At 59.5% G+C, this 12,904-nt stretch overlaps 1 protein-coding gene across 2 annotated transcripts; it reads left to right on the forward strand.

Moving 5' to 3' along the window:
* Positions 1-1,122: 1,122 nt before the first annotated feature.
* On the forward strand, positions 1,123-12,377 carry FDXR (ferredoxin reductase). 2 transcript variants are annotated; one of them, XM_086473387.1, is made up of 12 exons: positions 1,123-1,246; positions 3,453-3,550; positions 4,700-4,795; positions 6,066-6,188; positions 6,779-6,892; positions 7,419-7,520; positions 8,877-8,984; positions 9,209-9,293; positions 9,911-10,125; positions 10,451-10,622; positions 11,096-11,269; positions 12,007-12,377. In XM_086473387.1, the coding sequence occupies exons 1-12, from the start codon at positions 1,123-1,125 to the stop codon at positions 12,135-12,137; spliced, it is 1,542 nt and encodes a 513-aa protein (XP_086329513.1). In that variant the 3' UTR covers positions 12,138-12,377. The 2 variants fall into 2 exon arrangements, with proteins under 2 accessions (XP_086329513.1, XP_086329514.1); XM_086473388.1 differs by lacking the exon at positions 1,123-1,246 and adding an exon at positions 2,491-2,536.
* The last annotated feature ends 527 nt before the right edge of the window (positions 12,378-12,904 follow it).

Genomic DNA, 12,904 nt, shown 5'->3' on the forward strand with positions numbered 1-12,904 from the left:
ATCACCCGCTGGAGGCAGACAGGTCTCCAGGACTTGGGAGACTTTTCCTGTTTAGGGAGGGTAAACTCAGCCCACGGAGCCGCTGCCAGCAGGTGGGATGCTCACGTAGCCAGTTCCAAGCCCCTCTGGGATGTTGTGCCTGGCTTTCCCGGGGTGCTCTGCTCTCCCAGACCTGCAAGATTGACGGCAAAGTCCAGCCCAGAGTCACATCTGGTGGCAGAGAAGGCAACGGCGCAACTGGGACCAGTGTGGGAGTCAGTGCTGGCCCTGGGCTGTGTAAGGCTTTGCTCTGAGCCCAGGGTTTTGCTCCCTGATTCGTGCTGTCCCCCCACCAGGGCTGGACACCCCCCCCCCCCAGCCCCACAACCAGGATTTACAAGGCTCCACATCCCGAATGTGTCCCGAGGCACAGGGATGCTCTGCCCTGGTCCTGGCCCGTGGCAGGGTGAGGGTTGCAGTGGGCAGCCTGTGGCGTTTGCCCTCCCGTGGGCATCACGTGCCCTGTTCACCTTCACCAAGTGTGGGGACATCCTCAGACCCACTGAAGAAGTGTCCCCATGTGGCCGCTGTGACATGAGCCAGGATGGCCATGGCTGTCCCTGTGCAGCAGATCCAGACTTGGGGGCAGGGAACGCTGGCCCTGGATCTATCCAGTGTCTTGGCCCAAGAGTTCTTTGGCATCAGAAATAGGGAATTACTGATTTATCTTGGGCTGGTGCCTGGGGGCTGCTGACACCCTGGGCTGGTGGCATTGCTGTGTCATCTCTAACCAGCCCCATGTGGGTTTATTGATCCAGGACAATGTGAAACATTCAAAGAGCAAATTCTTGCCCTTTGAGCATGGGTTAGGCCGGGTCTGTAGGTGGGAGGGAGGCTGGATCAAATGGCCTGAGTGCTCCTGGGAGTCACCCAGGGCTCAGGGGTAGCACAGACCTTCCTCAGAGCTACCCTCCCACTCCCATTATTGGTTTCTGAATTGAGCATCAGAGGCAAATTATGCTAAACCTGCTAAATTAATGGTGCTCCTGGCTCCGGCGATGGGGGTGGTGAACATGCATTAGTGTTGCTTGTGGTTCGGGTGGGGTAATTTCAGCATCACGTGTCCCTGCTTGTGGGCACAAAATGCTCTTTCTCCTCCCCTGTTGCAGAGAGGTCAGTCCCAAAATGTTTCTAAGCATCGGTGGGAGCAACAGCCCTTTACACAGCTGGATTTCATGGATGTTGTTTAACACAGTGCCATCTAAAGGCAAGTGTTCGCAGGTCCTTCACCAGCGGGAGATGACTTGTGATTTGGGAAAGATGTGGATTATTCACTGTCAGAAGCAGCAGATAGAGCAGAGGTTAATGGGGAAAAGGGAGATTTCTGACCTATGCTCAGAACCCCCAAAATTTCTGCCTTGAGCGATGCCCCAAATTTAAACTCATCTCTTTTTTGTGGATGATATCAATGCTGATATTTGGAATGAGCCTCCAGCCTTGCCTCTCTGGGCAATAGGCTGGTAATTGCTGTGCTGAGCTAAGGCTGGGGGCTTGGAGCACAGGCACAGGCTTTAAAGGCATCGGAAATCCTGGTCCTCACTGCAAAAACCCTGGAGAAGCGGGTGCAGACGGAGGCATATGGCCAGCTGCTGTTCTCAGCATGCCTTTGCAGACAGCCATGAACTAATTTTCAAGACCGTGCGAGAAAGCATGTTGCTTTTATGACCCTTATTAAAATCAGCTTCTAGCTGTAAATTCCTCTCAGTTTTAATTGCTTTTAAAAAGCCCTGTTAGCGCTCGCCTGCGTGGTTTGGCAGCTGTACAACCCTTAAGCATCTCCTGGGCCCGCTGAGATGATTTCCCTGCCTGGTGTATTGCTCGGGGGGTGAAGCAAGATGGGGTGTCCCTGCATGGGAGGCGTGAGTAGCTGCATTGGAAATGAGCCGAGCGACGGGGCTTAAGGATGAAATAAAGTCAGGGCTGTGGGGGAGGCTAGGGCTGGAGCTGTGGCAGCAGCATTTATCCGCTGTCTCTGGCGCTGCTGTTTTATCCCTTCCTGAGCGGATGCTGTGGGTTTCTCCCGGCACCGGGTGGACGGCTGCGCAGGGGGATGGTTAGCATCGGTCTGAGCTTCGGTTTCCCCCGGGAGACCTCCGCAGTTAATCACGCTTGACAATAAAGGGGCGCACGCAATTAGCAGCCGCAGGGATGATGCCGATGCGGGGAGCCCCCAGCAGGTAGGGTACCGCGGAGGCCTCACCATAGAGAGCAGCGGCACGGGCGGCCGCGAGAAGGCCTCTCCTTCCCTACCTCTCTATGGTACCGCTCGTTTCCGGACAGCCCCGGTGGCAACGGCGTGCGGCCATTGGCTGCCGGGGCGGGGGCGGGGCCACGCGGCGCTGTGGGGGCGGGATTATGCTAAACAACGCGCCGTCCCACCTCGCGATTGGTCGTCGGGGGGGAGGGGGCGGGACAGTGGCGGCGGCGGCGGCAGCGGCGGCGGCGGCCGGGATGGGACCGGGCGGCGCGTGCTGGAGGGGCGGTGGCGTCCCGGGCGGTGAGGGGCGGGGCTTGGCGGCGTCACGGGGCAACGGCGCCGGGGGCGGGGGGAGCACGTGTCCCGGGCCCGCCGGGTTCGGGGGGAACCGCGGTTGTGGGCCCGAGAGGCTGCGGGGTGTACCGGCGCTGCGGGGAAACCGGGACCACGGGGGGCACCGGGACCGCGGGAACCGGGGCTGTGGGGGGGACCAGGGCTGCGAGGGGAACTGGGACCGGGAGAACCGGGGCTCGGGGTGAACCGGGACCGGGAGAACCGGGGCTGTGGGCCCGAGCGGCTGCGGAGGGAACCGGGACCGGGAGAACTGGAGCTGCGGGGGGAACCGGAGCCGGGGGAACTGGGGCTGCGGGCCCTAGCGGCTGCAGGGGTAACTGGGACCGGGAGAACTGGGGCTGCGGGCCCCAGGGGCTGCGGGAGCTGTGCCCGGCAGGCCCGTGCTCCAGCCCTGGGGAGTGAGGGGTGCGGGGCCGAGGGGACCATGCCCCGCGCTCTGGGGCAGGAGTTCTGGGGGCCCCCGTGCCCCTTGGGCCGGGACCGGGATCCCCCGGTGCGTAGGGCTGGGGTCATCCCGGGTACGGTACTTTCTGGTGCCCTTCTCCGGGGCAGCTGACAGCCCCGCCGGCACCCCCGGCCGGGTCCGGCCCAGCCATAGGCACCAAGGCCGCAGGCTTGGCGGAGCACGGGGGCTGCTGGCCGTGACCTCGAGGCGTTCCCGCCTCACACCTCTCCGGGGGGACGCGCCGCCGGGCCGGTACATAAACCCCGGCCTTCCTCCGCCGCCCGGCTGTGTGCGATGGCCGGCGCGGGGGGACGAGCCCCTCTGGGTCAGTGCTGGGCTCGAGGGAAGGGCTATGGCCGGGCCTGGGGGTCGGCACCACCTGCGGCCTCACGTCCCCTCTGTCCTTTGCACCTCCAGGTCTCAAGCGGTGGCTGTCCTCGCCTGCCCCGGCTCCTCGCGTCTGCGTGGTGGGCAGCGGGCCCGCGGGGTTTTACACGGCTCAGCACATCCTCAAGGTACCGGCGTGGGAGAGGGCAGGGACGTGCCCGCTGTGGGAGGCATCTCCATGCTCTTAGGGGGGTTGGGGGGTTGTTTTGTGGGTTCCCAGCCCTGTTCCAGCCGGGTCTGTGGTGTTGGGGGCGCTGCTTGGGGCAGCCCTGACCCCCCAGAGTTCTCCTGGATCCCTTCGCCTGCCCTGCCCCTGGGCCATCCAGGCTGGGCCCAGGCCTGGCCGGGTTGCTGCAAGTTCAGCCCAAGTGATTTTTCTAGAATCAAATAAGCAGCAGACATCTGCCTCGCTCGGAGCTGTTGTCACCCAACAGGGGTGACGTTAACTATGTATTAAAGGGAATGTGCAAGGACTTGCTCTCCTGCCTCTTCCTCCCCCAGTTGAATTAAGGCATACAGGTGACCCTTTGCCTGTGTCTGTAAACGTTAGGGCTCTGGGCAGTCAGCTCTCTGTTGGGAAATGAGACCCGAGCACAGAATTGGGCTGCTGGCACCCGAGCGGAGATAGAGCAGCCTAACCCTGTCATTAAACCGTGCTGTGATGTCTCTGTGTTGGAAAATCGCTGTTACTAAGCCTCAGGGACAAATTTCAGGGCTGCTTAACCTCTGGGAAGAGGCTGACTCAAAATACAAGATAACAAAAGCCTTGCAGCAAAACGTCTGTCTCAAGCTCTGACCCTGAGGTGACTCGGCTCAGGGGGATCTCAGGGCATGGGCACCTCTGCTGGGGGGCAAGGGGGGGGGTGGCAGACAGCCTGGCAGGTCCACCAGCATACAGGGTGCTGTACTGGGTGCTGCCCAGCTAGTGTGTGGGCTGTCACCCCCCCTGGGGACTGGATAGCCACCAGGTTAGGGTGGAAGAGGAGCTATGGGGTGGGTAGGGGGATGGAGTTCCCCCCAGGATGTACTTGGTGGTGGTTGGGGTCACGCTCCCCACTATACCTTGCAAGCTGAGCTGGCAGGAACAGGTACAGCATCATCCAGGGTATGGAAGAGTCTGGAAGAGGCTGTTTCTGGCTGTGGGATCTTGGTGCAACCCTCCCTCCTGCCCCGTGTTTCCCCCAGCAGCAGGCGAGCGTTGCGTGTCCCTCCTGAGCTGCTGGGCTCGTGCAGCCTTTCTGTCCTCGTCCCTTAACCGTGACTTCCTTCTCCTGCAGCACCACGGCGGGACCCGGGTGGACATCTACGAGAAGCTGCCTGTTCCCTTCGGGCTCGTCCGTTTTGGGGTGGCCCCAGACCATCCTGAAGTGAAGGTGGGTGCTGGTTTCCTCCCCTTGCCCGTGTGGTTGAACGCGACGATGGTGGTGGGCGCAGGCGAGGCAGTCGCTGCCCTTCGTGGTGCCTCAAGGCTGGCGGTGGTGTGGAGCTGTCACACTGGGGAGCTCCAAATCTCCTCCGTGCTGAGACCCAGCGAAACCATGGCTGGGTGATATGGGACGTCTGGCATTGGGGCTCTGGACAGCAGGTCAGAAACAGGGGCTTGTGACGGGAATTGCTGCTCCTGGTGCTGGTCAGCCTGGCCTAGAGCAAGGCCAAGGAGCACGGGTGGGTTTCTTTGTACCAGGGAACCTTCTGCCAGCGGGATCTTGCCTGCTTGCTGCGGTTGCTGTTTGCCTCTGCTCAGCCCATACCCGTTCTAGGTGCCTGGGAACACACGGAGCTGCTGTTAGGGGTGATAGAGTTGGGCTGTAGGTTCACACCTGGGCAAGGAGAAGTTAAACCAGAGAGTTCTTTGAAATCAACCATTTTCCTTTGCCTCGCAGTAGGCCTGGTTGTACCCAGGGGTATCTGCTGTGTCTGAGTGGGGTAGAGGTGGTTGGAGTGGTAGGACTCAGGAGATCCAGACACAGCAATGTCTTGCGATGGTTCCCTCTGATCCCTGGAGATCATCAGACCAAAATGCCTGGATCCCTTTGAGCTGGGAGCTGAGGAGTGGACGTAACGGATGTGGGTTGGGGGCAGCTTCCGCGGTCCGGTGGTGTCTGTCCTGTCACCAGGCTGAGCCCGGCTGGAGCTGCCGGGGAAGATCCGTTTGTTTTGCTGTGCAGCCCGGATCCCTCGGAAGAAAAGGCTTTGGTTGCCATCCTGCCCTGCACCCTCTCTGGATGAAGCGGGTTCTAGGAAGGGTTGAGATGAGAGGCTGGCAGGCAGCACCCTTGATGGAAGGGGCTGTTTGCTGGGACTCCCTTCGCAAGCCTCACCTTTGGGAAGGACTTTGCTCCTACAGCGGGGTTTGCTCAGAGGGGCTGAAGGTATCGAAAGGGTCCTGTCCTCCCCAGGCAGGGGCAAAAGATGGATTTTCCTTTCGACAGAGGGTGGTGGAAAGAGTGCCAAGTTGTGCTTATCTGCCTGTGAGTTATCTGCGTCTGTTGTTAGATAAGAGTCTCGGAATAACGGACTTGGAGACGAGGAGAAGCATCTCAAGGCTGGGGTGGACGGGAACGGGGACCTCCTGTCAGCAGCAGGCCTTGGCCCCGGCGGTGGCTTAGCCGTAACTCCCCGGTGCTGGTTCGATCTTGGCAGAACGTCATCAACGCCTTCACGCAGACGGCGCGCTCGGAGCGCTGCGCCTACTACGGGAACATCGCCGTGGGGAGGGACGTCACGGTGGCAGAGCTGCGGCAGGCTTACCACGCCGTGGTGCTGGTGGGTACCCCGCCGTGGTGCTGGTGGGTACCCCGCCCCGGAGCCAGGGCTGCCTGAGCTCCCCAGCAGTCGTGGGGAAAGTCTGCAGCGTTATTCCCCACGGAGAGCTCAGGAGGAGGGCCCGGACGAGGCGTTTCTGGGTGCCTTATTACTGTAGTAAACTCTCCCCAGCCTTGGGACAGCTCAGATGCCACCAGGCCTGCCCGATGCCTTGCAGGGTGTGTGTGCTAGAGCGTGGCGTCAAATGCAGGTCTCTGAAACCCCACGGCCAGGTTGAGGATCCTCTTCCCTGTGACGGCCGATACCTGGTTCAGCCTGACATGGATTTGTCCCTCCTGTTCAGTCCTCTGCTCGTTGTGCTCTGCCTTGACCCTTGGTCAAGCCCAGTTTGGCTCTGGAGCCCAGGGGGATGGGGTGGATGAAGGCCCTGTGCTCAGGCTGTGTTTAGCCCCTCCGTTGAGCATCCTGGCCCTCGGGAAGGGTTGGCAGCTCTGCAGGGTCCCTGGCAGCAGCTGGAAGGGGGCATTTTGTGTTTTGGTGTCAAGCCCTGCACGTGGTGACATCTCTGACTGTGTCTGCTCCCTCCCCAGAGTTACGGTGCTGAAGATAACCGCATCCTGGGGATCCCAGGGGAGAACCTCCCCGGCGTTTATTCGGCCCGGGCGTTCGTGGGCTGGTACAACGGGCTGCCTGAGAACCGGGATGTGAGTAGAGCCGTGCGTTTCCCTGCCCTTCGTCCCTGTCCTGCTTCCAAACGCAGGCATTCAGCTCCAGATTAAGTCCTGAAAGGCCTGCAATTGGAAAAGATTAGCAGGCACCATGTTAAATCCTTCTTAGATGGTAGAAATGTGAACAATTTGCACATCAGTGAGAGCGGATTAGCTGGCTCTTTAGGTTGGCAGCACGTTTTGGCCAGGCCAGATGGGAATCTGGGGGGGATAATGCTCCGCTTTGGCCTGAGGAAGGTTTTTTTGGCCAAAACAGCCCCTGCTCCCAGAGATGCCATTGCAGGAAGAGGGGGAGAGAGGGACTGGCTGGGGTGCCTGGAGTGGCTGTGTTGCTGTGCCTGCTTGGGGAGGAAGCTGGTGTGGAGTTTCCCCATCTGCACCACCTCCTTTTGGGGAAAAGGGGAGGTGGAAAGGGACTTGGGTGGTGGGAGCGGCTCTGAGGGGGTGGGCGTCCTGGAGGCTGGGTGGATTCGCTCACAGATGGGTCTTTCTCTCCCCACAGCTGAAGCCCGACCTGAGCTGTGAAACGGCGCTGATTCTGGGTCACGGCAACGTGGCTCTGGATATTGCCCGGATCCTCCTGTCACCGCTGCACCTCCTCAGGGTGAGTCACGAGGATGCTCCGTGCTGTCAAGGCAGCCTGGGGCCCAAATTCACTCCCTGCTGGGTGGGTGCTGGTTCCCACCCATCTTGGCGAAACAGACTCGCCTGTCTTTGGGATCTTTTTCCTGGGAAGGCTGTTGCCTCTCGGGTGCACCCTATGAATCCACAGTCCATAGGGAATGATCCAAGCCTGCGGCCCTACCTTGGGTGACGCTGCAGAGCTCTCGGGATTGCTGCTGCCTCCTGGGCTGCTGGTACCTAAAAAGCTGGCAATTGAGCTTCATCCCTTCCTTTCCTATGAGAAGCAACGGAGGAGCTGTGACCCTTTTCCACCACCACACTAGAAGCTTCTCCTGTGGGGAATTTTTTTTTCTTTTCCCACTGTAGCTGAGGGCAGCAGCCTGGTAGCACTGGGCGCACTGGTGGCTGGTCCAAGCTGGTGGACCTCTCCTCCCGCTGCCGTGCTCCCCTACAGACAGCTGGGAGCTGGTGTGCACAGCTGCTCCGTACAGCTGCTGCCCCAGATGTTGGCAGCAAAGGCTTTCCCTCCTGGAGAAATGCCACGAGGTTTGTTACAGCTGTGCGACAACTTCCTGTATTAATATCTAAATTAAATTTTTTTTTAAAAAAAAAAAAAACCAACAACTTGGAGGCGCTGCCAACCAGTGGCTAAAGCCAGCTGGGAAGCAGTGCTGCGGAGGACACAGCACTGGAAATGAGTGCCAGGGTGTGCAGGCAGTTTCCTGTTAAGAATACTGGCCTGGAATGGTTTATCCTGGTTACCTGGTGTCTCTCCTGTTGTGTCTTTTCTGGAAAAGGTCTTCTTGTGACCTAGATACATGCACATAATGGAAACAGAGCGTGGGGTTGCTGCAAGATGCCAACCATCGACCGAGCCCTGGTGTTGCTTGTGTTTGTGCTTTGGAGCTGCCTGGGGCGGGCAGGCGGTGGTTTGAGCGGTGGTTTGCTGTGGGTTTCCCTCCAATGCCTGTAGATCCTGAGCTGGGAAGTCACCCAACAGCATCTGCAGGCACCCCAAAATCAAGATCACTGGAAGGCTTTGCTCAGTTAGCCCCAAGGTTTAAGCTACTTGGGTGAATCCCCCGAGGCCATCTCACGGGGTGCTGGCTCCTTACCTCTAGTGCGTGATGGCCTCGGAAAGTGCAGTCAGTGATGAGGGACCCGCTGTGCAAATAGCTCTGTGCAAAGGGGGGGGTGACTCGTTTTCCATCCTGGCCCGGCCGTTCTGCGTGCTCAGCCTGCTTTTTTTGCTGATGGTTCACCTTCAGAGGCTGTGCCTCCCCCTCGGCTCCCTCCGGATCTGCCCTCGTCCCACTCTCCTGTCTCTGTCTTGCAGAAGACAGACATCACTGACAGCTCCCTGGCAGCTCTCGCCGGCAGCAAGGTGAAGCGCGTCTGGCTGGTTGGGAGGAGGGGACCTCTCCAAGTTGCTTTCACTATCAAGGTAAGGCTGGGGGTGCTGGAGGGCAGGCGTGTTGCCCAGCCTGGAGCCTTAGGCTGCCTGTCCCTGGTGGGGAGAGATGGTCTAGGGGTGGGTGAGGAACCTGGGCGTCCTTCTTCCTGCACCTGTAGGCTGGCTCCTAGCCTGGACTGCTGGGGAAGGGGGCCTGGGGCTGTTGGACGACCTCTGTGTGCTGGAGGTAACTTCTTCCTGCCTGCCATTCCCAGGAGCTGCGGGAGATGATAAACCTGCCTGGTGCCAGACCTGTCCTGAACCCTGCTGACTTCACAGGCCTCGAAAATGCCATTAAAGGTGAGGGAAACGTGCCATGCTCCTCTGGACAGGGAATCGCAGGCAAGCGTCCAGGAGTGATCTGGAGATGCTCAGAGTGCGCATCAGAGAAGCTCTTTGCCCTGTGCTTAATGGATGGTGTATGAAAGCCAGGTGACCGTGATGTGGCTTGTCCTCAGAGTGCTACGAGGCCACAAAGGCACGGGAACAGCCTGTTTCTCTGTCTGAGCAGCCACTTGGCTGCCTGGGAGTGATGCTTACTCTCCGAGTGATGAGGGCAGGAGGTTCAGGAGGGCTGGGGGAACCTTGCAGGAGAGATCCCAAGGCTGTTGATTTAAGAGCTTCCTGCAGAGCTAAAAAGAAAACACCCAGTTCAAGGGTGTCCAGAGACTTGCTCTTCTCCACAGGCTGCTGCCTCCGAGCACCAGCAAGATTGCAAAATCGCAGGCTTTGATGTGTGTGTTCCGCTGGCCTCAAGCCTCAGGAGCTCTCCTGGTCACTTTGACTTGTAGTTTGTCATCTCAAAGGCGTCAGACTCCCGTGGCACTGGAACTGCCTTGACTGTGGCCTTGGCTCCTGCTGTTTCCCGAGGGGCTTTTGCTGTGCCTGCTATCCTGAAGCTCTCTCTTTCTTCCTAGATGCCCCCAGGCCCAGGAAGCGACTGACTGAGCTGATGATCAAAACAGCCCTGGAGAAGCCTGGGGAGAAGACAGTGGAGGGGCAGGCAGCAGCCGTGCAGGCAGCAGCCCCCCGGGAGTGGGGGCTGAAGTTCCAGCGCAGCCCCCAGGAGGTGCTGCCCACTGCCGATGGGAGGCGGGCGAGGGGCATCCGCATGGCCCTGACCCGCCTGGAGGTACTAGGGCTGGTGACAGGGCTGGTGTGGCTCTGACAGGGCTGCAGGAGGACACTGCCACATCCCTGTACCCTTGGGAATCTCTCCAAAGACTGCTTTGTGCCGCTGGCTGGTTGGAGTGGCTGCTGGCAGGCTCTCGGGGAAGCCAGTACCACCGACATGAGCCTCTCCCCTTCTGAAGGGAGCTCTTTCCCTGCTGCTGCTGCTGCAGAAAGGCCTTTAGCAAATCCCCAGGGATCAAGGATGCCAAAGGGGACCAGAGGAGGCTTCTCCTCTCCATCTGGTGCTTCTCTGGAGGTCAGCAGCCTCTTCCTCCCTCTCTCAGGGCTCGGGTGACTCTGCTAAAGCCGTCCCCACTGGAGACGTGGAGGAGCTGGAGTGTGGTCTGGTGCTCAGCAGTATTGGATACCGGAGCCTGCCTCTGGACCCAGCAGTACCCTTTGACACCCAGCGTGGCGTTATCCCCAACAGCTCGGGCAGGGTGGAGGGTGTCCCAGGTCTGTATCCGCTGGGGGGTGCGTGGGACGTGTGTCAAGCCCAGCTGGTGGGTTGGGGGCTCTGGGGTGGGAAGCTCCGTTGGCCGAGAGCACTGATGCAAGGTGGTCACGTGCCTCAGTCAGGGAGTGCAAACTGAGGAAAGGAGCTGCCTCTGTCAGGTGTTAAGCCCTGGCCCGCCCCCAGCTCACATTAGGGGTGTCTGGTTTTGCAGCAAGCGGTGCTGGAGGTTCTGGTGGTTTTACTGGGCCTGGGAGTCTGTCACTGAAGCCGTACGGCTGCTTAGCGCCCGTCTGCAGGTACACAAATCCCTGTGATGGCGCCGTCGAAGGGCCACGCTCTGCTCCCACCAGGGGTGGATTCTTGCACCACCTGCAGCTTGACCTGACACCCAGGGACAGGGCAGGGACTTGCAGCCAGGAGGGTCCGTGGCCACACGCTGGACTGAGCCTGGCTGCCCTGTGTGCCCGCGCAGGTCTGTACTGCAGCGGGTGGGTGAAGAGAGGACCCACGGGCGTGATCATCACCACCATGAACGACAGCTTTGACACTGCCCAGTCTGTGCTGGAAGATCTCCAGGTGGGCGTGCTGGACGTGTCTGCCTCCCGAGAAGGCTTCGGGGCCGTGGGGAGCATCCTGCGCAGCCGAGGTCAGTGGGGAGGCGGCGGCGGTGGGGGCGGGGGGAGCTGCTGTGGCAGCCAGCGGGAAGGTATGATGCAGCCAAACTTTTCCTGGATCGGCGTATGTTGGGGCAGCGAGTCCCACGAGCCACTTTTGGGAGCGGAGTCCCAACCGAGGAAGTGTGTGGTGCTGCCGTTTTGTCGTCCCAAAGCTCAGGGAGAACAGGACTTGAATTCCCTCGAGCTTGGTGTCATTGCTAAGGTTAATGACCACTTTCTGGGAAGGGCCGTTAAAAGCAGCATGGACCTTGGGTAAAATGTCACTGTCAGCTGCCTAGACAGTGAGCTATTGCTCTTGAGTGGTTTTCCTAGCAATCCTTCCAGGCAAGTTGGGGGAAAGATTAAAATGCCCAAGAGAGTCATTTGCTGTTGCTGTGTTTAAAGACATTCAATTAAACTGTGTGTGTTTTGCCTCTCAGCTGTCTGAGGTTTAACAGTGAACTGGAAGCGTTTTGTCCCCCGAGGTGATGCTGTGCTCACCGTTGTTACGGCTCACAGAGGTCTGACTTATCTGAGTCGACTGGAACCTGCCATCCCTCTCCTGACAGTGTTAGAAATCACTATTCCTTTGTGAGGCTGAAGTCTGACGCCGTGTCGGAGAAGGGCAGGGTTTGTTCACACATCAGGTCCCTGCTAACGGCGAGGTGAGGCTGAACTTGTCGTTACTTGGCTGACTTCTCTCTCCCGGCTCTCGCTGTCACTCCAGGGGTCCGTCCTGTTTCCTTCTCGGACTGGGAGAAGATCGATGCTGCTGAAGTGGCAAGAGGCAAAGCTTCTGGCAAACCCCGGGAGAAGATAGTGGATCCTCAGGAGATGCTGCGGCTGATCGGTCACTGAAGCAGCAGCAACAGGCACGCGGCGCTGGTCCAGCTGGTGGTGCCAGTGGGTTACAGACAGGGAGCATGGGGCTTGTTGCCCGGGGCTAGTGGCCGCTCTGGAGACGCACGTGACCCTTGAGCCTCTCTAGTAACATGAACGTCTCCGACCACCTGAGCCTGTTGGCTGGCCCCACGTCTCCGCAGCCGGCTGCCGCTCCTGGGAGCGATTCTTGTCCCTCCTGTCCTTTGAGCATTCCCGAGTTGGCCAGTGCAGGTGAGGGGAGGCGGGCACCTGGCAGGAGTCCTGGCCAGGCGCTTTTCCCCATGGCAAGTCTCACAGAGACACTGCCTTGTGTCTTGCTGCCTCCCCTTTAAGCCTCAAGCCAAATGGCTTCGTTGCCTTGTCATTTGTGCCCGAGCAGGCTTCTTTTAATAATAATTGTTTTTAAAATAAACCCTTCCAGGAAGGACAAATTGGACCCGCTGCTTGAGTCTGGCTTCTTTGTCTGCGACTGCCTTAATTTCGGAGCAGCCAGCCGAGCGCCGCGTCTCCTGCGACGTGTCCCAAGGCGAGGCAGGGAGGGACCGTTGATTCTCCGCTGGTTGTGAGCTCTAAACAGACAGACAGGGGCGTTAATTTGCTTTCTGCCTCCTACAGTTAAACCCCGGCAGAGCCTGGGTTCGAGCTTGTGGGGTGGGCTGGGATAACAAGCGTGTAATTGCCTTGTTTCTGGATCATGAGGGATCCTGTGTTCGTTGGTACCTGTCAGCGCTGACTGGTGCAAG

The sequence above is a fragment of the Leptosomus discolor genome, chromosome 15 (assembly GCF_034619465.1).
Source record: "Leptosomus discolor isolate bLepDis1 chromosome 15, bLepDis1.hap2, whole genome shotgun sequence".
NCBI classification, from domain to species: domain Eukaryota; kingdom Metazoa; phylum Chordata; class Aves; order Leptosomiformes; family Leptosomidae; genus Leptosomus; species Leptosomus discolor.